The sequence below is a fragment of the Phlebotomus papatasi genome, chromosome 2, assembly GCF_024763615.1.
Source record: "Phlebotomus papatasi isolate M1 chromosome 2, Ppap_2.1, whole genome shotgun sequence".
Classification (NCBI taxonomy): domain Eukaryota; kingdom Metazoa; phylum Arthropoda; class Insecta; order Diptera; family Psychodidae; genus Phlebotomus; species Phlebotomus papatasi.
The window spans coordinates 106,939,145-106,966,022 of record NC_077223.1 but is presented as its reverse complement, the minus strand read 5'-3'; the positions used below and the strand labels follow the sequence as shown (position 1 = coordinate 106,966,022).

The window sequence follows — 26,878 nt, the reverse complement described above, 5'->3', positions numbered from 1 at the left end:
AATAGATCAAATTTTGAATATAAAGTGATTCAAACACACAAATTAAACATTTGGACTCTCACCAGCGACAATTAATGTGAATCATATTAAAATTTTAATGTGCAAGTATGATAACACAGTTACACTTTCGATCATTACCCAAAATTCATGCTCATAGATTTTGGTTTACTTTCCAAATTTTAGAAAAACGATTGGAGGGAAATAGGCTTTCCAAAGTGGTTTAACTTTGACTTAGAAAGTTCTATGTTGACAATTTTTTCGGACAAATATTCGCATGAACTAACCTCCAAAACATGTCAGAAAATAAAACAAATGACTGCAGGCGTTTTTGCGAAAACCACAATAAACATGGTTTTGGAGAAGTTGGACGGCGTGGGGGGATACATCTGATAATGTTTTTTTCAAGGGGATCACCGACGACTGCAAGTTGATACCTTTTACCGTTCAACCTCTAAAACGGTAACAAGTTGAAGAAAATTGACTGTACACAGGGAATAAGTACAGTAGACTCTCTCTCAAATGGGCATTTGGGGCGAAATGTCATCCGGTTTATCGATAGATTTGGGCGTCAAAGCCTTTGTACATTGCACAAAAAGCGCTCAATTATTAAGAATCACGATAAAATAGGAAGAACTACAGCGAATTTGAGCAAATTAGCTTCATAACACTGTGCAACAATTTTAAACTTTTTTTTTGTCCCTGGGTTCTTATGCTATTTTTTCTATTGCTAGGGTCAAATGATTTACGAAAATACTTATCATTTTGATTTCATTTGGTTTTTACGCCTGGAATCAAGGCAAAACCGTTTTTGCCGTTTTTTGATACTTGGGTACCTATATCTCTGATTCTGCTGAACCGATTTATTTCTTAATATGGGAACATTTGTTCTCCTTTATATGCCCGATAATTCTTTAGAGATATGGAGTTCGTACAACTGACACCAGGGGCGCTGTAGTCTCATATATGTCAGAAAACGTGGGAAAATCGAACTTTTTAGCAACTTTGATCAAAAATATCTCGAAAACTAGGACTGTCCCTAACAATCTGTTTTGTGGGTTTGATAGAGAATTTTATTAGCTACATTTTCATCCATGTACAAGTTTTCTCTTAGATTATTTTTTGACCTAAAAATTGAGGTTCAAACGAAAATCGAGCACTTAGACAACTAGAGAAAACCTTCACAATTTCGGATGTTAATATTCCAGATCATACTCAAAGTGTACCGTGAGTGGCAGACTTGTTCATGCCCTGACTGTAAAGATCTCTCTTTGAGTTAGAGCAGTAAAAAATGTGATTAATATGGAATTCGAAACTGAAAATTTAGAAATACAAAATTTCAAAAGAAAAAAATCTTGCATGAGCGTGGAATTGAACCCGGGGAACTTCGATGAGATCCCCTCGGCTAACCCACTGCTCCACTATTTCTCATGTAGTTTAATGGATTTTTCTCAATCAATAAGTTAAAATTATTACCTTTTGATCATGCACGTTCCATTTTTATGATTATCCGCATCCAATGAGCAGAACGATCTTCGAGTTTGATCACTCGCTGAATTCATGAGTAAAACCACAAATTTCTTGTACCTTTTTCTTTATTTCGGAAAAAGAATTATTTCAGTGAATAAATGAAAATTTTCAATTGGAATGTTAATCCTTAAATGCTACATTAATTTTTTTTTTGTAAAGCAATCTTTTGAGACATTTTGTTCACGCACTCTCTTTGAAAATACCTCATCATTCAAATTGATAAAAATTGTCTTTTTATCATCCTCTCTCCCAACTTCTTGATCATTTTTGTTTTTTGGCTCAACGCTGAATCACACAAAATATACATTTGATTTTTTTCTCTCTCCTACAACCTTTTTATGTACAAATCGTTCTTATTCGCTTCTAAAAATTAAATCTCTGCTGAATCTCAGTGTCGGAGTGGAATTTTTTGTTTGTTTTGAGGAAGAATTGAAGCAGGAAAAGCTTCTTGGAGGAATAAAATTTGAAGCTCAGTGAATGTCATCAGCGGCAATTAAGTGATCAGTCCGTGAGAAAATTTCAAATTCTTGCCGACTATCGGCTCCCAAAAGTGACTCAGTATCCTCTTCATCCTCCATGCAGCGAATTGGATAAGAAACACCATCCCCAACACTGAAAACACGAAAGGTTTTCAATCTCAATTGCTCTTCTCAAAAATAAAAATCTTAACTCAAAGAACTTTATTCCAAAAAAAAAGAGCCAGAAAAAAACTAGCAGAAAATTCTCAAGACAGCCAAAAAAAAAGAAAGAAAATGAGGAAAGATTCGTCCAATGAAGATGGCAAATTAAAAACCAATCTTTTGTCATTCAAATTTATTTTTGTTTTAATCAACTTATCACTTTGCAGCTCAATTTTTTTTTTACTCAATCTCTTAATCAATTCTCAGTCATTCTTATAATTTTTCTTTCTCTAATGTGACTTGAAAAACACTATTTTCTATCTATAAAAAAAAACATTTTGTTAAGTAGAAAAAAATGATATGGGAGTGACTGTAAAAATGTCTACATCTAAAGTGCTTAATTATAATAAAATCTATTTCGAAGCAAAGAATCTTCATTTCTAAAAAAAAACTAACAATCTCTAAGGAAAAATGTACAATATTTTAGAAAAAAAGAAATTCTTTCAATAATACCTGAAGCTCACAAAAATCATAAATCGTCTCCTTATACAAAATGACTCTTAAAACTAACCCCTTAAATGATAATTACGGAGAGGATTAAAATGATCCCAGAAGTAGAGCAAGTTGATAACTTTAACTATTTTTGAGCACGTGCCTAACTCTTTTAAAAGCTCATTAAACTTCAATTTATTTTGCATAGTATCCTTGGTAATTGCTTTGTAATTAACTTTTAGGACAGGGTTGAGCTCGTTAAAATTCGTAAATAAACGGAACGTGCCGAATGTGTCGAATGAGTTCAATCGGGCAACCCTGAATTGCACATTTCCCGCCATACCCAGCTGAACCACTGTAACTGTCATTCCTAACAACAGTATACTCTATACAAGTAATAGTTTCTAAGTTCTTCGGAAAACGATTGCAGTACTCTCGCTTATCCGTGTACTCTTAGTTCTGATGACATGAGTGACATAAAATAATCCGGACGACAGTAGAATTAAAAAAAAAAAATCTTTTTGAATTTTTAAAAAAAACGTGTCCACGATAAAATTGTTCCAAATCAACGGCTCCATTTCATACTATTCTAAATCAACTTAGAATTATATTACTCCGAGAGATATGTTGTTCCTGGGACCGAGATCTATAACTGGTGAAAATTTGATGGTCCTCCGGCATTCGGATAACAAGATATTCAAGTTCTTCGAAAAAAAATTACACGGGCAGCATAGGAAATCGCCAACTTCAAAGGGCTCCCTATAGCCAACGGACGCAGCGATTCCACTGGATTTCCACAAGACTTTTCTGCCATGTCCGCTGATTTTACCACTGAAAATCCGCGTGGAATTCCTTGAATTTTACCGCTCAAAATCCGCGTAAGCTTCCGAGATGGAATTTGACGCTAAATTTCTTCCTAGCGTTCCATGGACGTTTGCGGAACTCTGTATAGGACCGTCTAATAAGAAATGTCCGCGAGTTTCCATGGACTTTTCTCTGATGAATATTTCCACGGCTTTTCCTATGGATTATTAGCATATAATCGGCAGTCAGCCCTTTAAAAATTTGGAAAAATCCTCTTTATTTCCACGAAATTCTCCGTGGAAATTTCCATGCAACGGCCTTAGAGACTTCCGTGGTTTAATATTATGGAATTCCACGACTTTTCCAGTGGATTTTTTAAATATATTTTTCTTCAAAATAATTCCAAAAATTGTTTAAAAATTTTGTGGAACTTTCATAGAGAATTTCCAGAAAAAAACATCCACAAATAAATGGACGATCAGTGCCAATTGGCAGTTTAGAACTTGGAGAGTGTTCATCTATCAGACGAACACTCAATTGTTCTACTTTTGAATTGAAAATATTGCTACCATATCGTTCATTTGAATATGTCTAGCTCGCAAGAATTATAGCATTAGGGCGAAAAATAATTGCAGAATTTTCGCGCTTACTTCCATGGAGTCTTGATCGGAAAGATATCAGAAATATACTCGGAATATTCAAAGGAAATTTTGAATCAATTTCCAGGAAATGCTCTCAGATATGTTGCAAGAAAATTCCTCGGACTTTTTTCCAGGAAATCCACGCGAAAAAGGCTGATATTTCCGCAGAATTCCAAGCGGAATATTAGCGTTTATTTCCACGGAAACTCTCGCGGAAAAATAGAAGACAAATTCCAGGGAATTTTCTGTTAATGTGAAACTTTGCGCCCGATCGGCTACAGGGTAGGCCTAGGGCTCTTCATTTGTTTTCTGTCGAAAAACAACAGAATTTTCTTTGTTTCATTTCCCCATAGCAAAATTCCGCGGAAATTCCAGTGGAAAACTAGCGTCCAAATTGCAAAAATCCGTGTGATTTGACACAAAAATTCCACTAAGTTTTCCATGGAATTTGGAGCCGGAAATTCCATTGGAGTCATAGCTCTCCATGGAATTTCAAGTAGGATCTACTGGAATTCCAGCGTTGAAATCCGCGGAGTTCCACTATCTTTCCATAGGGTTTTATATGGTTTTTTCCACTTCTTTTCTCGAATGTCAAACAAATAAAATTGTGTTGCGACAACATTGAAAATTTATTTCCAAACTTTCCGCAAACATTTTTAGTGACTCCTGCGATGAATTATAAAATAATTAATTATGCGACACTGCGTTTCGTGTACATAATAGTGAAGTGATTACATTAAATAGGTCGCCAACCTAAAATAAAACTGTTTTTATATCATACAATATTTTATGAAAAAAATATTTTTTTTATAAAATAGTTTTTTATTATCTAAAGTGGTAATTCGCTATCGCTGGATCAGTAAAACTTATTAAAATCCCCGTGATCTTTACTATTTCTTTAATATTCGGAAGTAAAATCACGAGGTGCATGTGACAGCTTCATTTTATCTCCATTTTATTTAGTTGGAAAAATCCACATAAATTCCACGAACATTCCATGGATGTATTCCACAGAAAAAATCCAGCATAAATCCATCAAATTTTTCTTGGAACCTATTATAGAAAATTCCTATGCGATTTTTCAAGGAAAAATACTGGAAAATTCCATATGAATTTTTCGCTTGTTATTCCCTATTCCGCTTTCTTTTGCTATGGGGACTTCACTGTATTTAAATTTATGTTTTCTGACTACAGTAGACTCTCTCTCAATCGGGAATATGGGGCAAAATGTCATCCGGTTTAGCGATAGAATTGAGCGTCAAAGCCTTTGTAAATTCCACAAAAAGCACTCAATTATAAAGAATCACGATAAAATAGGAAGAACTACAGCGAATTTGAGCGAATTAGCTTCATAATTAAGCGTGAAAATTGTCAACAAAATTTGACGCCCGATTGAAAAAGAGCCGATTGAGTGAGAGTCTACTGTACCCGTCAAATCATTGCTCTACCTGCCGATTTTACTCTGAGGTTTTTTGAATTTTAACGGTATATTCTAGTACATTCAGAGAAAATCTGCAGATTCTCGGCAGAATTTCTCCCTAGAAAATTTGCATAACCTCCATTACTTCACAAAAATATTGTTGATTTATGAAGAAACTGTAGAAGTTATAAAGAAAATTGTATGCTCTGCTTAACAAGCATTACCGAGTACACATTTTAGATAAGTAAAAAAACTGCGAGCAAAAATACTAATTTCTTAAAAATCACCAATCGAATGATACAAAAACACGAAATTTTGGTCGACACTCTGTTTAAAGTTTTCACTTCACTTTTCTCTACTTGTAACACGGCGTCGCAGAATTCTTTATTTTATACAAACACCGTGATATCACAAAAAATAACTCTATTGAATTTTGCAAACTTCAGTGAAAAATTTTTCCATCTCTTCTGACACATCTTGTCTGGAAAGTCTGGAATGCAGAAAAAAATCTACAGAATATCTACAGAAATTCATCAGAGATTCGTCATAAATCTGCCGAAATATTCTGACGAATTTTGTCCCAAGCCCAAATAAAATTCGTAAGAATATCTACAGAATTTATCTGCAGATATTCTGTAGAGGTGTAGATTTTCTCTACAGAAATCTTAAAGATATCTGCAGATATTATTTGACGGGTACTAAGTTGCACTCAATCAACTGTCAAACAGTAAGGTGTTACGAGTCAGCCGGGTATTGGGAATTTCTCAAATGTAAACAATTGCAAATTATATAAAAATTCTTTTAGCAGGAAACGCTAATAATAAAAATCTGTTGTCTTTAATTCGTATTCCTTATGAAAAAAGCTATTTAAAAATAATTTAATTAAAAAAAATGTGCGAAATATTCGTTTTAGTAAGCCAAGACACACTAAAATTTTGTTCTTGGTAATCACTAAAGTCCGTAATTACATACAGTAGACTCTCTCAAATTCGGGCATATGGGACCGAAATGTCAGCCGAATTAGACAGAAATTCGGGCGACAAACTTTTTGAAATGCCACGATTTTTTATTCATGTGCATGTAGATATTGAGCTTACACACTCATATATATCGTAAATTGCATGAAAATCCCTCAATAATGTAAAATCACATCAAAACTAAGACAAACCATGCCAAATTTGAACATTTTTGTTTCATTTGATAATCATAATCAACTTGAAAAATGACAACAAACTTTTTTCAAATGTAACCGCTGCCCGAATTAAAAAGTAGCCCGATCTTAAAAGAGCCGAATTTGCGAGAGTCTACTGTATTCTAAATAGATTTATGAAAACATTGTAGGAAACTTTTTTTTGAGAAAAGAAATTTGTGAAATGTCAAAGGTTACCCGAGACACACACCGTTTAAGTTCAACTGTCATTTTTTACGGCTTAGATTCTTCAGTGAGTGTCTCGGCTTTGTATGTGTCTGGGCTTTTAATCATCAACGAAATGACATCGAGCTCTACTTCTGAGTCTTTTGCACCTCAAATAATCCCTCTGAAATCTCCAAAAACTATTGACAATGAGACAGGAATTTGTTTTTAGAAAAAGAAAATGCCAAAAGGAAAAACAAGTTAAACGTGTAAAACTGTTGCAGAATCTTTTGTACAGTCATTGCTACTTGAATTGCTACTCGAATTGTTGGGAAGCAACGGATTATTTGTGGCCTCTAACCTTGCTGATGTCTCCCCCATGGATGCATACGAAGTGGATGGATGCGTTCGTTGATGCTGAGCTTGAATTGGATACTCCAATCCGTCGCCAAAACTAAAATGTTCAGACAGGTTTTTGTTGTTGTTGTTGTTGTCAAAATAACGAGCAACAATTTTGGTTTTTAAGAGGTTAGATCAATAAAAGGATTAACTATGGAAAGACACATTTTTTTTATTCTTATATTTTAAAAATAAAGGTACTAGTTTAAGTCCTGAATAAGGTCCACCCTTAAAGAATGTTAGGCCACGCCCCTTTTAAGTGTTTAACCCTTTTTATTCATTTCTCCTTTTTAATTGTGAATGAAAGCTGAAGAATCCCGTCCAATGAAAAATAGACTCCGCCCCTAAAATAATTTCAGGGTAAATAAGGGGCTTTGAGTAGAGATAATACGCACCAATGGGCGTGGTTTATCAAGGGCGGGGCATTATAAGTTTTTTCACTCTATTCTTCACATAAATCTTTAAAAAAGAGTGGCCTATTTCATAGGACCAGAATTATATGTACTGTCCTTAATTTCTAAAAGGGGCGTGGCCTAAAATTATTTTAGGGTGGAGCTTATCCAGGAACTTTCTCTGTCACTTTCCTGAAAAATACGCAAACTCCAAAGCAAAAACTTGCATCTTTCCTTAGAACTCCCCATTAATATTAAGAACAGAGAGAAAACTAATGAAAAAAAGTGTCTCAAACTCCGACAAATGCATCTAAAAGAATTAATGTGTTATTTCTAGAAAAAAACAACTATTAAAGATTCAAAGCTGAGTGAATATTGCGAATTTATGTTTCTATGAGCTGTCTAAGTGTTCTTACAATTATTTTTAATTTGCCAAATTCACATTGATCCCTCGCATGCAAAGTCACCAAAAAAAAGATAGAACAGACAAAGACAGTTCCCAGGAAGTTCCATGGAACTTTCCTTCCGCGAGAAAACACAAAAAATATTGCAAGGAAAAAACATAAAATAGGAAAATTACCTGGTGAAAATGGGCAGAAACCAGAGAACTTTCTGATCCCCAAACACCTCTTGGAAGTTGCTGTATCGTCCCAGGCTGAAACCATTCTTGTCCGGGCCAGTTCCCCGGAAGATTGGCGCCCTGAAGGCCTCCAGGGTGGTCCGATTGAGTGTTACCAGATAGATGTGGTAGACAAAAAGACTCACCAGACTCACGGCGAACATCGCGGCGATAAAAAAGAGGAATACAATGTGAAACCTCCCCATGCCACCTTCCAGTTCTCCCTGCCAGAACTGTAGGAAGTAGGGCAGCGAGGAGAGGGCCACGTAGAGGCAGAAGGCCAAAGCATAGCCCAGGAACAGAATAAAGAACTTGTAGTTGCTGAAGCCAATACAATTCCCCACCTTTAAGAAACGTTGCAAAAGAAAATTGGAATCAGGGAACGATTGCGATCGTTTTAACCTGAGGGTTAGAAAGAACGTTAAGACGGCCATGGTCACTTTTGGAAACTATCTTTCTAATCTTTAAATCGAGAAAGGAGTACGAACTAATTGGGCTTACTTTCGTAATATCAATCCAAAAGATTTAAATAAATGTTGCTAAAATGGTTTTAAATGTCATTTTGTTTATTTTATTTCAATTTTTGCATAATAAAAGCTCATTATATTGGTTAACTCTTTCCGGACCACAACATATCCAGCGAACGAATTTCAGTAAAACTCACTTTACTGTTAGTCTTAGTGGTCAAATATGATACTTTTGTAGAGAAAGAATTTTTTCCGCCTCTGGGAAATTGGAAAACTCTCATGGGTACTCTCGTCCCCAAAAGAACGCAAAGGATACAAACTTCAATTTTCCCAAAGCCAATATTATCGATTTTGTAAACTATTTGTGCGTGTCAAAGGACACCTGTACGATGTTGATCACTAAAACAAGAAGAATTATTGACCAGTATCTTGTGGGATGTCCAGGAAGTGGTCAAGAAGACACCAAGTTCCTGCTTGCCAATAGATTCCTCAAAATATTTCACACAAAAACACTTTAAAACACATTTCTCTCAACGCGATGTTATTGCAGACACATTAAGCTTTCTCAAGAGCCAAAAAAAAAACACTTCCTTGACAATCACAATTCATTAAAATCAGGAAAAACTTCCCCGAAAGCAATCTCCCTCGCTGCCAAATGTCAAAATTATCGGCCATATTGGCAAAAATGTCGCTCCCGCTGGGAATTTTCTTACAAGGTTGGTGTCAAAAAGCAAATGGCGGGCATTGGCGGGATAACCTTACATTTGACCTCTAGATTTTTGGGGACGAGCGTACCCAAAAAGTTTGAACAAGTTTTTTGAAAATTTAAGAAAAAATTATTTTTCGATTTCATGCAATCTGTAATTGTTAGTTATCATACTTATTGGCCCCGAGAGGTTTTTCCTTATTCGGGTCTAGAAATATGAAAAAAGTCACAATATGTGCAAGGAAGCAGAAAATCGAAAATTCACGATTTTTGACCAAGAATATCTAAGCTCAGGAGTTAATTGGGATCCTGCAAAAAATATCCTAGATTTGGACATCCTTATAGTTTGTAATTATCCACAAGAATCGGATTTTTATCGATTCTAAATAGTCCAAAAAAATTCTTTTTTCCATGGGTACCCAAAGTCCCAAAGGAGACGAAAGAGTTAAAGACGTTATGTTAGACTTAACCTAGAAAACAACTTAAAAGACTAACAAAATTATAATTCTCTCTTTAAAATATTCATCTAATTCTAACTTAAAAAAAAGTTCTTAATAAAATAAATTGGGTTAATTTCTAAAAGCATTGAATAAAGATTCAACGGTTTCTGAAAAGTTCAATTTTGTTAAGGTATCTACACATTGCGAGCAATTTTCGTCAAAAAAATGCATTTTTGACAGAATTTTGACGTTTTCATCTACAATGCAGACCATGCGCAGACGATTTCCTTTGTAAAAGGAATTTTTAACGAAAATTTTTGCCAATGTACAGAGACCTATAGACAATAAATACTTGCCCTAACCTCACTTTTCATGAAAGGTATCAGAAATGAATGAATGATCTTGAATTGAAGCATCATAAAGGTCGACTCATAATAAAAATCCCGTGTCAATCGTATTAGACATGTTCTAGGAAACGTTAGAAACCACAAAAAAGATTTACGAAACTCATCGAAGCTTAGAATTCAATTCAAAAAATAAATAAATTTTGCAAGGCCTAAATTACGAAGATTCCGAACAATTATGTAACTTAAGACCTTGAGTACGAGGTACTCAAATGTGAAAGCTATAACATTTTAAAAATTCTACGGAACTCAAGAAATCTCAGAAAAATTCATGAAGCTCAGAAACCCCGAGAAATCTAGATATATTCTTGCGAAATCTAAAAAAAATAAAGAAAACAGGCTTCATATAGGATTGCGGCATTACTTATGGTCACTAGGGGAATTCTGTAATTTTCGTGGAATTGACAATGCCATTCGAGTTTTTTTTGTCAAATCATATGAGTTCGAAAATGCAATTCATTGAATTTTTAATGATTCCTAATTTTAATAATTCCTTTACTTAATGATTTTATGAAAATACAGTACGTCCTTGGTTGATATGTTTAACAAAATTCATTGTCATTTGAATTGCCAGAAATCTCAAATATGTGACTTCTGACAATGCCACGTGAGCTGAAATGGCAATGCCACGGCTACAGAAGCGCATTTTCGAAAAAGCTCTCCTAAGATTCGAACCTAATTTGTCATATGGCAATGCCAGAGCGTTACAGAATTCCCCTCCTGACCTTACTTATCGCCCTGTCGCGAGTTGTGTTAAAAAAATGATTCCGGAAATCAAAAAAAAAAATGGTTTGCTATCATGACTCATCGAATATTCTAGATTTTGTGGTTGTTCGAAATTGTTTTGTAACAAAAGTTGAAGATTTTTTGAGAGGAAGCCGTAAGTATTGACAGAGTATAAGTAATGTCGCTACCCTACCCAGGAAATAAATTTGAAAATAAATAAATAAAGAAACATTCGAAAATTAGTAGCTTAGAAAATTTATTGTAAAACTTGAAGAAACTTCAAAATGTCAGAGGAATCACAAGAATCAACGGCCAAACCTTAAAAATCTGAAGCCGGGCATCCCGGAATATTCCATTGAAACCAAGCAAAAGAAATCTCACGACAAACTCAAAAAGTTTACTGTAATACCTTCAATAACGTTTAAAAAATTCATAAATTGCATATGAAACCTAAAAAGAAGTCCTAGAAACGCCTCTTAAGGCCTCAAGGAACTCAGAAACTCAATAAATTGTCAAGAAATTTGTTTTAAAACTTGAAAAACGATGAAAACGTTACGAGAAACTCAAAAATTTTTTGTGAACACATTCTAGTTTTTGAAGATGTTTTTTTTTCTAATCCGAAAAACAGGAAAAAATTTAAGTGGAATCCGAAAAGATTATTCTAAAACAAAAAAAAAACACTTTCAAAATCCCAAAAATCTTCTTGAAACTTTAAGAAATTTATTGTGAAACACAAGAAACCTCTCTTCAGAAATCTTTAGAAATTTTGTATGACCCGAGAAAATTTAAAGAATTTATAAGGAACTTTGTAGAAATTTTCGGTAGAATTTAAGAAGGCTCTCTAGGAAAAGTAATTTTCAAAAGATTTTGCAAAACTCGTAAAGAGCTTTGAAAAGGTTTCTCAAAGCTGGGAAACCCCAAGAGATTTTAGAGAGAAAAAGAAAAATTTTGTCTCTAGAATCCTGAAAATTTCCTAGAGGCTGAAAATCTGAGTTTATTTATTGTGGATCCTAAAAAACTGTCAATAGCTTACGTTTACCTCGAGAAACTTGTGAAATTTGTGGAAAAACGCAAGGCAACCAAGAAATTGTACGAGAAACTCAAAGAATTCTCTGTAAAACACTTGCGACATTCTAAAAAATTAAGTTCCATAGTAAATTTTTCAACGGGGAAAAGTTCAGTGTTTCGTAACTCCAAGATATTTTTTTAAAGTCCTAAAAATGTCAAAAACATGCCAGGAAATTATTTAATTTTACTGTAAAAGCCAAGAAGTTTCTCAAAATCCTTCTGGAAAGCCCAATAAATTTATTGCGAAACCTAAGAAACCAAAAGTACTTCAGATATTCGAATGACTGACCCCTTCGGGGGTTCCCAATTTTAAGGACATTCAATTTTTCTAAAATTTTGATAAGGAAAATTCAAGTGGTACTCACCCACGGGCAGTGATGATCCATTTTGAGAACTGCAGGAGAAAAGGGAAGTGGATTAGCTTAGCCGAAGATTCCCTGATCGCCCTTCCAGAATCATCCCCAAACTCACCGCAAACTCCGCAGACGCTGCAGTGATGACATCGATCGGGCTTCACATGCTGACACTTCTCGCAGTACCTCACTGCTCCTGTTATTGTCCTGTTGACCACAGGAAGTTCCCTAGCGAATGCCTCGAGGATCCTCTTCTGAGCCTCTTCACTCTCCGCCCGGTTCAGCTTCTCCACTTCGCTGGGCGGGATGCGGAACTGCAAGAGCAAGAGGAGGGTTATCTTATCATCTGGCCTAGTGGGGAAATGAGTCACTGGGGGGCTTACCTTTGGCGGAACTGTTCCAATGGCCGTGAAGATGGTCTGGTAGTAGGACCAGAGGAACATCGTGAAGAACAGGTGGAAGAGAATCAGCAGGATCACCCTCTCCGGGATCGATGTCACGCTGACTGCAAGGACAAGAAGGTGGTTAGCTGGGCAGGGCCAAAAAGGGTGCGGATTTGGGACTCACAGAAACACAATTGGACAACATAGGCAAAGTATGACCAGGAGATTACAGCCACGATAAATGCCACTGGGATCCACCTCAGCAGGCGGAAGCAGCAGTGGCAGGTGGGTTGGTTCTTCTGGTCGTAGTTTCCAGTGAGGGACATGGTTAAAATTGCGAAGGAAACACGATAAAAGGCTATTCAAAATCAGAGAAAATCCAATTTTGCCATATTTATCTGCACTGGAATTGTCAAACTGTCGCTGAGTTCCAGTTGGAATGTTTACATCGTGTACTTTGATTTTTCTACGCGTAATTTATTTTATTTCAGCCAGGGAAGACACCCGGCTGACCAAATGCGATTAATACGTAGTGACACGCGTAACTCATTCCGAAGTGGAAATTATTCATTAAGAATTTTTAGTGTATTTATTTTCATTTTAATATTTAATGGCGCTAGCCAGCACACCTTTTCAATTTAGTGAAATTCAATCGATTGAAATTTTACCTCTTGCTCTTTCAAACTGAAATAATATATGTTTGTCTCTTTCTGTCAAATGAAAATTGAAATTTCAATTTCATTTTCAATTTCAATTTGAAATTTCATTTGACAGAAAGAGACAGCTGTATCTGATTTCAGTTTGAAAGTGTAAGGATTAAAATTTCTATCGATTGAATTTTACTCAATTGACAAGGTGTATCAGTGCCATAAGTATAATTTTTTCGCTCTAAAATTCGTACTGTTTACTAAAGTCTAACATTTTCATATTTTTTAAGAATTAAAAATTTAAAAACTTAATAAATTTGATGTTTGATGGTACAGTAGAGTCTCTTAAGTCTGAATCTCTCAAATTCGAACGATGTTTAGATTCAAATTGTCAATTGTGGGGTTATGTTAAAAAATTCATATTCTGAATGAATGAAAATCATATTTATACGCTTCTTCCGGCTTCTTCCTAAATGTTTACATACATTATGATCGTATAAAATGAAAAGGAAGTATGATACCATTGAGACTTGTGACAAAGTACGGGAATTTTATTCAAAGTACAATTAATCTCACATAAATTTCGTTGGTTTTGAAAAAATCGTTCGAATTTGGAAGGTGAGAAATGTCAAAAATACTCCCCGAGCGTTCGAATTTAGAAGAATCTACTGTACAAAGATGAATGATATGAAATATGATAGAAATAGAATAAAGGAGATTGTGAAGTATCAATTTCAAAGCAGCTTCTAAGTCTTCAAAAAATACTTGAAAGGAAAAAATAGTTGATTTTTTTATAGGAGAAAATTTGAGGAAATCAAAAAAATTACATTTTTGTATGGGGGGTACAAAATAATTCTCGCTATTTTTTTTGTGAAAATCTAAGTTTCATTAAAGTAGAATACGCATTCGATCAGGCCGCTAACGCCAATTTATGAATTTTATAAAATATTTGAAAACTATTGTACAATAGACTTTATTAAGCACCATTTGTAACAATGTAAGATGGTCGCGGATGTGAAATATAGGATTTCCGTCAATTCAGCACATACGCGACCATCTTTCCTCCTACAGTACATTTTGTGCCCTGCCAATAAATTAGTTCAACATAAAAAGGCGTTGAGTACACACCTCGGTTCGAACTCCACAATTCACGGATACCTCGTCGAAAGAATGAGGTATGTTTTCTCTTTATCCAAGAGTCAACCCATTTGTGGGTTCTGGGTGTCTTCGGAAGACTAGAAGTTCACACCTGCCAGGTCATGAGTCATCGTTCGGAACAAGTAGAGATCTGATAGAGAAGCGTCCTGTGAATATGGCGGGTGGGGTAGGATTTCCAAATTCAACGTTTTCAAATAGTTTTTCGCCGGGACTACTACATGAGGCCGAGCGTTATCATGTTGCAGATTGACTTTCTCATGTCTTTGATAATATTGGGGTCGTTTCTGCTTCAGAGCTCAATTCAAACGGAAGAATTGTCTTCGATAGAGTTGTCTTGTAATGGTTTCATTGGGTTTTAGGAGCTCATGATACACAACTCCCTCCTGATCCTACCAAATACAAAGCATGTGCTTGGAACCGTGAATATTCGGCTTTGCCACCGATACTGCTTTATGCTCGGGCTTGCCCCATGTTTTTGCGCTTCGGATTGTCATAATGTATCAACTGTTCATCGCCAGTTACAATGCGATGCTAAAAACCATTGAAGCAGTTCTAGACACGTGCAAAAATGCGCTCGGCGTACCTTGGTTTCAATTCGTAAGACATCCAACTTCCTTGCTTTTGAATCATTCCTAGAACTTTTAGGTGTTTTGAAATAGCTTGCTAAGTCACGCTCAATGATTTTGCAAGTTCCTTTTGCGTCTGACATGGATCTTCATCGAGCAAGTCTTCCACTTTCTCGTCTTTAAACTTTTTCGGTGCTCCAGAACAAGATTTGTCATTGACGTCAAAGTTATTCTTTTTGAGGCGTCTAAACCAATCTCTGCATGTTGTCTCTGACGGAGCATGGTAGTCATAATAACCTCTACACACTAGTAGAAATTTCTTTAAAAAATACCTTTTTAAAGAAAATTTTCCCTATCTTTGTATAGAATGTATTGTAAAGAATAAGACTTGTGCTGTGTATTTGTAAAAGTTTGCGAAAGCTATTTCTTCTGTTATTTTATTAAAATTCTATTGGAAACAAGTGGCTAAAAGTGCCTACAAACAATGGCCAAAAGTACTTACAAAGTGGTTATAAGTACTGAAACATTCATAGTTGCATAAAATGCATTTTTCACTAAAATATCCAAAAAAATTGGGAATTCTCTTGGATTATTAGGAAGAAACGGCTTTAAGGTATCTTTGTAGAAAATTTCATTAAATTTTAATAAAGATTATAAAAATTGATTCAGGATCTTGCGTGGGAGCGCTTCGGGATCGAACTCGAACATCTTCCTGAAGTGGCGGAGGATCGACAAGCGTGGGCTGCTAATTTGGATGTCATGGGCCCGCGACCCCAATAGGGATAAGCGGTTGAAAATGAATGAATGAATGAATAAAAATTACAAGCACATGAAACCTTAAAGTGGCCAAAAGTACTTACTCCACCCTATCGAGAATATTTTATGCCAATTTGGTATTCTACGTAATTTTTTGATTCGGGTTTTTAATAGTGTTAAAAGTTAAAATAAAATTGCATTATTTCATATTTAATAAATATTAATGAGTGGTACAGAATTAGAGAAATAGAGTTCATTTTCTGCTGGGTTACTTCCAGCTGGAAATATTTTCTACCATTGCCATTGGAAAGCATTCCAGAAATTTGCTTTTGAAATCAGCCACCGCGCCAAATTTTACTTCCACATAGGAATTCTTCTATTATTCATTATTATCACAGAAAATTGTGCACTATGCAGCATTCTCAGATAATTCTCCGCTTTCAATGGGTGTTTAGGTGATAAAATTCGGAGATTTTCCTGTCTTTTTCTGGAAAATTCTTCGCAATGTCGAACGAAAGTGTTGCCAGATGAGTAGCGCCACTAGCGGACGTTCCACAAAACTTCCACAAAGCAACCTCCGTGAAGTTGCCGCAAAAATCGCGATGTCACAGCAAAATTTTCAGTCGAGTTCGAGATTTTGTTTCTGCGTCTTGTGTTGTGCGAAAAGTTTTGGCGAAAATGTGTAAATAGTGCAATTTCCAGGTGAAAAATAGCTGCAAAACGCGCATTGAGTGTCCGTGCAGCTGTTTAGCTGTCCATTTGTGCGTGGTGTGTGTGATTTATTGTGGTTTTTAGCTCCCCAAATTCTAACCCGATTGGAAGTGCTTTGAGAAAAAGGCTGCAAAAGGTGATAGAATTTTGTGGCCAAAAAGTGTGTGAGAAGGAGTAAAGGAGGTGGAGGTGTGAGTGAGAAAAGTGACGGAGAGAAGCAAAAAAAATGGCAACGGATAAAATAAAAGTCGCCGTTCGTGTGAGACCCTTCAATCGTCGAGGTAATTTTCCTTCTCTAATTGTCCCATTTCCCTGCTTCGGAACTTTCCTCCTTCGACTCCCCCAGAACTCTCATTTTCTGGCCCTTTCTCCCCAATTAATTTCCATTTCATTTGGCAATCGAACGTCTCCCCAAAAACAGAGGGGCCCTCCGATGGTGCCCAATTGCTCAAGAATCCACCAATTTCTGGGCTCACGGAGCCGGAAACACCATCTCTCACTAATGAGGCACACTCCAAGGCAAACACAAACAATGGGGGCCTCAAGTTGACGAGAAAATTGGGCAACAGAGCTCATGGACGCCACAAAAACTCCCCAAAATCCTCCCAGAAATAATCTGTTCCCAAAATTTTCCAACGAAAACAAAAGGATTAAACGTCAAACTTCCTTTTCAATTTTGACATCTGTCAATCTTCCAATTATTTTTCTGCAAAAATAAAAATTGTTTATCACGAGCGAGGGTGATTCAACAAAATTATTCCGAATTCAGCCTCGGAATATTTATTACATGGTGATATGATTTATGTAGCTTGATAAAATACCTACGGCCGGAGCTGTTAAAAACAAACACAAATGGCATAAATTTTAGTTATACAATTGAACTACAAAGAAAAGCCATGTAAAAGAATTTTAGGCAGAATTAAACATAAATTTTGGAGGGTCATTTCCGACGTTGCATTAGATTTATTTGGTTGGTTGAAAAATTGCCTTTATTGCAAAACTTTTTAGTCCAAAAATAGGTTTACATTGCAAGACACAGATAAAATGAAGAATTAGCGGTAGGCTTCCAGGCTTCGCACACACTACCTTCGAAAACTTCTTAGTTTTCCGTATATCTTTAAAGAATTTAATTTTTTTTTTTAATTTTAAAATATATTACCATAGATAGGTCAGGGTAAAATTCATTAAATAAATATGGAAAAACAACGAACTGTTCAAAGCCAGAGCGTGTGCGAAGTCTAGAAAGCTTCCCTTATTATTATTTAAAATATAGTTCTTCAATGAAAACAGCGTTTTAAGGGAAACTTTACGAAACCGCTATGCTAGGGCCTAGATAGACTCAGGCTGTTCCTCGAGAATTTTTTTTTTGTGTACACCGAGAAAAATTTGGATGGTATTTTCTACAAATCGTGTCTTTAAATTCTACTATCTCAAAAGATAGTAGAAAATACCATCCTCCATAGAAACTTTCCTTTAGAATCTACCATCTTGACATTTTAAAATTTACTATCCTACGGATAGTAAATTCTAATAGCCGGATGGTAAAATTTACTATCCTCATTTAGATTTTACCTTGACCTCTCTTAGATTCAAATATCCGTGAAGTAAATTTTACTCGCCGCATATTAAATGTTAAAATTTAACTGGAAGACAGTAAATTTTAACGGAGGATAGTAATTTGGATTGAAATTACCATCCAAGCCAGTAAACTTTGCCATCCTGCTGTTAGAATGTCATTTTGGAATATCGTGTGTGCCGATGCAACGGTTCCCGATATGCTTTAAATACATTATAGGAGTTCGTGGCGCAGCTGGAAGATGCTGGACTGTCATCACAAAGGTCGCGTGTTCAAATCTCGGTGCAGTCGTCAATTTTCACGCACCAAAATGGCTTGAAATACAGAGAATATCATCCAAGAAGGGCCCCAAGCCCTCAAACAATGGCCAAAAAGCAATGAAAATAAGGAAAAATAAATTTTTCCGACATTTTTCATTCTAATATCCGGCTAGTAAAATTTACTATCCTGCCAGTAAAATTTACCATCCGGCTAGTAAAATCTAACATCCGGGGATATTAGAATTTACCATCCGGCTATTAGAATTTACTATCCATGCAATAGATTCTACAATTTTTGACAGTCCAATTTAATATCGCGTTTGCTGGGTGACTTTTTTACTATCCGGCCATTAGAATTTTCTATGGAGGATGGTAAATTTTACCATCCACATTTTTCTCGGTGTAGGGGAGACCGGGGAGGTTTGGGACACTTTTTCATGTTTTGACTTTGAGGCATTATTCCAAAAAATCACGATAATGTATTACAATTTCATGTGGTCTATAGGATACTTATGGGTATTGACTTTATAAAAAGTACTCGATAGAACTTGGAAAACAACTGAGTTTTCTTGGAGAAGATAAAACATTTAACTTGACACTTTGTCCCAAACCTCCCCGATTTGGGGCAGCGTGGGACATAAAAGGGGATGTTTGGGATGCATTTTTTCTCGCATAATTCGCATTATTGGAGCACTTTAATTAATTTTAAATGCTATATTAAAAATATTTCCAATAGAAATAGATATATTCAATCTTTTATTTCATACTTAGAAATCCATATCAATCTTGTTTGTTCAGTAGTTATTTTTTGTCAATCAGTTATTTAATGTATTTTCTTTTTATTTACCATCCTAGCTTTCTTTGCATTTTTATTCTTAATATTAGAATTATTATCGTTCAAACTCATCAGGCGTGTAGATTCTCTAGACTAGACACTCTTAATTTTGAACTCATCGGCGGATTCCTATTTGATTTTACGACAACAGCGTGGTAGTTTTTTTTCTTATTTCTTGAATAAGCACTCACCTTTCCTTTTGTAGAAAACTTGTGAGAATTGTAGAGGATATTGCTCGAGAATGTTTCCAGAAAATAATTTTTAACGGGATTGGGCAAAGTCGAATATCCTCAGAAGAAGAAATTATTAGTTCCCAAGACATTGATGGTTTAATTGTCCCTGTAGTTGGAGACAACTGCTCAACTGGTAAAGTTTGCACAAGAAGGAGATTTCCAGTAGAAATTGGCATTTTGACAGTAATAATTACGCGCCACTTACAATCTTGTCAAAAATCGGCGTCCCATTTATCCTCTTTCAGGTGTCCCAAACATCCCCGCGTGTAGTTTTGGTAGTTAAAAATTTTAAGTAAAAAACAAGAGTGTATGATCACGGAAACTTACAAAAATATGTTCCCAGATTACACTGCTAGCTAGTGAGATAAAAAAGTTTTGGTTATATATAGCTGATATAAAATACAAGGAGGAAAAGTGAGATGTCAAAATATACAGTTTTTATCAATTTTTAAGAAAATGTTCTTAGAATTTCAGCAATAGAACTGAGGATATTCATTCTTTTAGTCAAGGTACATCTTAATATTACCTACGATACAGTAATGGTTAAACCCCCTTTATTTCAATAATTAATGAAAAAATCGCGTCGTCCCACACTACCCCTGTCCCAAAGATCCCCGGTCTCCCCTACTAAAATTTATCAGCAATGATTTATCATAAACTATCACATACTGAGAACTTAGGATCATTGATTAGAGATCTTTTGCAAAAATATCCCTGGCTAAATATTCTCAGGGATTAATCTGAATCTATTTGGATTGGACCCGTAGTAGGCAAGGCAACCATAACTAGATGTCCGTTTGAGTAATTTTTATTAATTTCTATTCAATTTCGTTGAATTTTTCGACTAATGGGTCATTTCCATTGAGAAATTTCTCAACAAATTTGTTAGAAAATTTTCAACTCCTTAAGAAAAAGGTTGCTTTTATGAGAAAAAGTTCAATCTGGTTGAACTTTTTCGCATAGAAGCCTAAAAATAAAAATTGGGAACAGTTTTCCAGACTGTTTCTATGGAGAACAACGCCATCCATTGAGTTTTCTTCTGATACTTGCATGCCAATGAGTTGTCAGCTGAGCGAATTTCCATAAAGAAAACTTGTTTTCTTTTCACAGTGAAGGTTTTTTTTAGATGATATTCAAGTACATTTGGGTTTTTTTAAGGTGAAAATAGTGCGTTCAGTGAAAAAATATCCCTGTGTGTTTGATACAGTATGGCCAGAACTGTGATTTACGGTAAAGGCGGGCAAAGTGTTAGAAGTGCGTCGGAAAACGGCAACATTGCTGTTTTAAAGTGGTAATGGTATCAATTTCCCCTCATAATCTCTTTCCCTGCTTCAATTTGCGTACCAAACGACTAAAGATATCCTTTAGCAGTGATTTCATGAAAGTTTCGGTTGCTTTTATCCTTTTATGCATTTTTAACCAGAAGGTAAATCAAAACAAACAAATATCAACAGGATGTTCGTTTTCAAAACTGGGCTTTTTTTCGAGCTTTCATGTGCATTGGGAATTACAATAATCTGTAAATTTTCTCAATGGAAATGGCCTATTACAGTTTAAGAATTAAAAATTGAGAACAGTTGAGAACAGTGTGGCAGAAAAGTTACTCGGCAGTTATTTTGCTATTCGAAGTTAAAATATCTTTCCATTTAAAAACATTAATCCTTATCTTCAGTAATAACCTTCCTGATTTGAAAGCTCTGTCAGGCAGAGATTTATACTGTATCGCAGAGGTGAGCAAGAACCGTTTAAAAAACCAAACAAACGTCAAATGAAACGTCTCTAAACTCTTATTTTAGTAAAACTCCATATTTTAGTAAAATTGCATTAATTATTCCATTTTATTTATTTGGTTTTATTATTTTATTTTATTTATTAAGTTTATTTTTTATTGCAATTTTTTTTACTATGTTATAAAAAGTTATTCAGAGTTCTTTTTGTAAACAACAACTTTTTAAAAGCATTTTTCTGAGTGTTGTAAATCGATCTTTGGAATAAAATTCAGTTTATTGAGCATGAGAATCGAAATCTGCAAATCATCTGTTTATTTTTCTCCTTTTTATATACTTAGACTTCTGTTCCGAATGTCTGGATAAGTCCATAAGAAAATTCACATTGGTTCTCCACATGAGAACTTCAACATACCTAATCTCCAATTAATCATCGTTTATTTCCCTTCACCATGAGGTCGTTTTAGTATTTCCACGTAATTAGAAAATCACTCCTACACGTTCTTTGTGAAATTTTCCAGACTGATAGTGATAGTCTTGAGCCAGTTAATGACCGTCTGAATGGCAAAGGCTTTTTCGCAACACTAGTTAGTTATTGAGGTCAGTGCATATGACAAAGGGACTAAAATTACAAGGAGTTTGATGCTGATGTACAAGCAAGCTATCATACTTCATAATGATTTTCTAGAGGCCGAATATTCAAAGTTCAATAGTCGCGCTGGAGTTACGCAATCGTGATCTCATTTCGCGGCATTTTCCGATAAAGAATATTTCTACTGAAGACAGGTTTCTAAGTGTAGATTCGATTTTAGACGAATATGCTAATGATTTGTGCTCTTTTTTTGGCAAGTCTGTATTTGAATTTTTTTTGAGCATTGCAGAAGAACTTTTTTTATTGCATTCTTGCTGTGGAAGTTACTACAATCAATGGCAAGCGCGAATTTGCAGAGTGCTCGATGTTAAGAGAATTGAAGGAATTAGCTGTTAATGCCTTTCCCATTGTTTTCTAATGCGTACAGATTTTTGAACTTTCCAATGAATACTACATACAATAGGACCTAGTAATACTCCAATAGAACCTAGCAGGAACATTAGGAGCAATTTTCATTAAAAATTGCTTTTTTGAATGAAATTGAACGCCTTGCTGTAGGGGGAAACATCAGAATTCTGTCAAAATCCAATTTTTGACAAAAAATTGCTTCCAAGAAAATATTATCTACCCATTAATAATATTACACCCAACGAAGCTTCTTTAAAAAATATGGTAAATTTGTTTCCATGCTTATAGAATTGAACAGCTGTGTAATTTCGAAATTCGTACTGTTATAATTTTCGAAACGTAATAATTGTGTTGAGTAATAATCTTTCTAAGAGACAAAGCTACTCTAAAGCCAAGCTGAATCTATTCTAAAAACAATCAGAAATCTAAACTCTAAAGTACAAATTCACATATTCGCAGCTTTATCGCTGGCTTTTCTACCATTTCGAATTTTCGGTATTTCTGTTTCTGACACTTCAATCGTCAGCAACAATGGGTCAAAATTTTCTACTAAAGAGCTTTTTTGTGGTATTTTAGGATGACAGAACGTTTGAATTTCAATTTTATTAAAATAAAAAGCCTTTTCATGAAGTTACATTCATTTTTGTGCAACTCGTAGATTTAAATTTTCGAACTTCTAACGGGTTTTCAGATAAGTCCTCTCTGATATACCTTCGAAATGATACATAAACCACTTCCAGCGAGAGGTCTCAAATCGGTATGGGTATTGAACGTAATGGCGGCTTCAGACTGGAGGCTTAGCCCAGTTCCCGAAGGTCTCAAAAATCTAAATAACAATTTTATTGATTTTTCAAAATCGAATGAATCATTTGCCCTTAATATTCAATCATTAACAACAATTTCCTAAAAAATCATGCTTAATGAGAAATTAGAGGAGTTAAGCCAGGTAGCTAAGTCTTAGGTCTGAAGCCCGTATAAGGGACTTTATGGATTTTGACAGGCTTAAGTCACTCTATATTCGTGTTACGAACTTCTCTCGATTTTCCAAAAAAAAACCTAATCGGCATTACCTATGAACATTTGTGGTTCTTCGAAATCATACTCTGATAACAATTCTACGAGGCCATATGTATTGCCGTAAAGCGGTCTTCAGACTAGAAGTTTAGCCCAAATCCCAAAGGTCTGAAAGTCCTAATTAACGAACAATTGTGGTGTTTGAAAACCTAATAGATCACTCATCTTTAATAATTCAATCTTCAGTTAAATTTTTCCAAAAATTCGCAATTGATAAGAAATTAATACAGTTAAGCCATATGGCTAAGCCTTAGGTCTGCAGCCCGTATAACCCTATTAAGGGTATTACCTGTTTTCTGCAAGTTTCGTCCAGTATCAATCAATAACATTTTCAGATCGGAGTGTTCATAGTTTTTGGTCTGTCTGTCCTCAGTGTCGAAATTCGATCAGCTCATAATTTGAAGGATCAGGCTGATCTTCTAAATTCATGAGGTCTAGTGAATTTACGAGGATTAAGCGATATCAGCGCCAGTGCTGAAAATAAAAGGCTTCACTTTGGGTGTTTTTGGGTGCTTTTCGAAAGCCATTTGGGTGAAAAAACATGGACAATAATGGTATGCATTGTTGCAAAATCTTAAAATGCATTAAGATTAGAGTAATGGGAAGAAGTCTTTTAGTAATTAAAGTGTGCACATTTAGTAGAAATTTACGCTAGAACGCTAATTCGTAATCCTAAATCCTCAGTGTATGATAGTTTGGGCTGATCCTTTACCGCCAAATTTTTCGACCTGAGTATTTCTCAGGATCAGCCTGTGAGTATTTTCCGCATAGCGATTTATTCTCTGCAACGGACGGTTCATTATGAACTTATGCCCAAAATAGACAGGCTGATCCTCGAGTATACCCAGCTCAAAAAATTTCGCAATAAAAGATCAGCCCAAACCATCATACACTGAGAATTTAGGATCAAGAATTAGGGTTTTTTGCATGAATTTCTATTAAATGTGCACACTTTGTTGCTGTAACTGTGTTGTCACAGTTGCACTTTAAAATTTTAATATGATTCACATTAATTGTCGCTGGTGAAAGTTCAAATGTGTAATTTGTGTGTTTGAATCACTTTATATTCAAAATTTGATCTATTTATTGATAAAGAGGTAGACTTGGCCCGCAAAATTTGATATAAATTGATTTATAGCATTAATGCGAAAAATTAATGCGATTTTCTGTTTAATTTTTTAATGTGAAAAATATTTATGTTTTAGGTAAATTTAAACTTATCTTTGCAGGCCAAGTCCACTTCTTTATCAATAAATAGAAAAACCCCAAATATTAAGTGACTCAAAGACACAAATAACATATTTGGACGCTCACAAGCGACAATTAATGTGAATCACATTAAAATTTTAATGTGCAAGTGTTATAACGCCGTAAGACTTCTTAAGTGCAATATCAATGCTTTTTTTCACACAGATAGCAGCACTCTGACCTTCCCATTACTCCAATCTTGATGGATTTTCAGATTTTGCAACATTACGTACCATTACTCTCCATATTTTTTCACTCAGTTGACATTTCGAAAAGTACCCAAAAACACCCAAAGTGAAATTTCATATTTTAGCCACCGGCGCTGATGTTGCGAATCCTTGTAAATTTCACTATGGACCTCATGAGTGGTGTTTACGGTATCAAGTCGCATTATATACAAAAGAAAGGACAATTTGAAGCGTCACCGAAGACCGGCATTCGACATCTCTTACCGTTTGGCTTCTAAACTGACCATAGTTAAATGAAACGGACGGATAGCACATGTTATGCTATCCTAAACTTTATAAATAAAAAAAAATATTGCAAAAATATTTCTCTTATATTTCCCTTAATCTTTCGTTTTGAGTTGGAGCAATAAAATGTTGAAAAGAGCAGTATTGAAAAAAAGAAAAAGAATTTGTAAGTGAAAAACCTCATGACATTTCTCAAACAAAAATGCCCTGTGGCTTTAGTTGGTAATGAGATCTTTCCTAGAAAGGAGCTTCAAGGATGAATTATCGATCCTTTGGGTTCTTTTCCGTTCTCTCTTTTTTCTCTCTCCCTCTCTTTTTTTTGGTTCTTTCATTGTAAAAACGTGCTTGGTGCGGAGAAAACACCTTAAACGGTGGAAACAGACAAAATAATTTTAGCTGATGACTCGAACATGGTGTATATTATATGCTTCAAGCCCAAGAAAGTACATCAAATCGTCATCATGATTCATCCATTCGATGGAATTGTTTTTTTATTTATTAGACACATTTTCTGCCACCAAGAGACAGAGAAAGAGAAATCGTGGCTCCTCGAAGGCTATTGCTCAATGCAACAAATAAATCCACAACGGAAGATATTATTTAAGGAAAAAAAAAGAAATATTAAAAAAATGTTGTTGTAATTTACTATGAAAAAGGAAGTAGGAAAAGAGAGAAGAATAGGAGAAAAAATCAAATCGAAAGAACCACAAAATCAATTGATTTTGTATATACCTGTGTGGGATATATCATCAAATATTTATTTTTAATACACACATACACATATATTCACATCATTCTCGTATTTCTTATCAAATCCTCCATCGTACGATAAGACCAAACACTTTTTTCTTCGTCTTCTCTTCTGATTGAGAAATTCTTCCAATTCCCACTCAAATTATTGAATTGCGATGTTAGGTGGAAAAGTAGAAAATTACTAAGAGTGAAAATTTCATTATTGTATGGGAGGAAAGTGAGTCAGGAAATTTTTTTTTACATGAAAAAAAGAAAAACTTGTGAATCAGTGTCAGGAAGTTCGATAACAAAGCCAAATTTCGTGATTATGTTAGACACATCCGTGTGAGCTTTTCTAAGTTGCCTAAAAGAAAAATTTGTGATTAAAAAGAAATGAGAATATTTGGAATTCTTTCAAATTGGTTGTGCAACAATGATATTGCTTTATATATTTTTTTCTTTTGGAATGCTTTTAGGGACTTTCAAGAGACCGAAAAATGTCTTAAAGGGACGTAAATTAATAAAAATGTCAGATTTTGAGAGGTTTAATGAATAAAAGCTCGAGCTATATTTCAAATTAATGAGCTTTATATAAAGAGCCATTATTGTATCACGGGAAAATCAATGAATTTTGACATAGCCCAATAATTATAATTCTGGCTTTATCGAAATTTTAGCTTTCACTTCTTAACGATTTACCCTTACAGTCACAAATTAATCTTCTAAGGACGAATGGATTATGACCTATACATTTATTTTATATAATTGGGAAAACGGGGTAATATTTCGGATAACTTTTATATATCGTCCACTTTGAGTGAAATATCGGACACTGTAAATAATTTTACTAACACTAAACCTACCGAGTCCGGTCAAATTGACCTGTTGGATATATTTCTAATATTTACGTAGACTTAAACGTTCAATTGCCACTACCTAAGTGCATGACTTTTCTTAATATGTCCATGTGATAGGGTAAGTGTGCCAAATTTCGGTATAGTTGCGTATAAGCACCGAAGTCCTAAGTTTGAAATGCAATATTTTTAATTCATATTGATATTTTTTAT

General features: G+C 34.9%; 2 protein-coding genes across 19 annotated transcripts in view; one reads left to right on the top strand and one right to left on the bottom strand.

Moving 5' to 3' along the window:
• Window positions 1–1,574: 1,574 nt before the first annotated feature.
• On the bottom strand, window positions 1,575–13,234 carry LOC129800683 (palmitoyltransferase ZDHHC20-A). 3 transcript variants are annotated; one of them, XM_055845268.1, is made up of 7 exons: window positions 13,000–13,223; window positions 12,816–12,937; window positions 12,551–12,746; window positions 12,445–12,473; window positions 8,230–8,612; window positions 7,220–7,312; window positions 1,575–2,139 (listed from the first exon to the last, which is right to left on the bottom strand). In XM_055845268.1, the coding sequence occupies exons 1-7, from the start codon at window positions 13,139–13,141 to the stop codon at window positions 1,998–2,000; spliced, it is 1,107 nt and encodes a 368-aa protein (XP_055701243.1). In that variant the 5' UTR covers window positions 13,142–13,223; the 3' UTR covers window positions 1,575–1,997. The 3 variants fall into 3 exon arrangements, with proteins under 3 accessions (XP_055701243.1, XP_055701244.1, XP_055701245.1); XM_055845270.1 differs by lacking the exon at window positions 1,575–2,139 and adding an exon at window positions 2,254–2,468; XM_055845269.1 differs by lacking the exon at window positions 7,220–7,312 and having other exon boundaries at window positions 13,000–13,234.
• A 3,314-nt stretch (window positions 13,235–16,548) lies between these two features.
• The window catches only part of LOC129800662 (kinesin-like protein KIF13B), a 151,799-nt gene continuing 141,469 nt past the window's right edge, over window positions 16,549–26,878 (top strand). For all 16 annotated transcript variants that reach the window (XM_055845227.1, XM_055845226.1, XM_055845220.1 and 13 more), the window contains exon 1: window positions 16,549–16,934. In XM_055845227.1, the coding sequence (XP_055701202.1) occupies window positions 16,880–16,934 (55 nt within the window). In that variant the 5' untranslated portion in view covers window positions 16,549–16,879. The remainder of the gene's footprint in view (window positions 16,935–26,878) is intronic.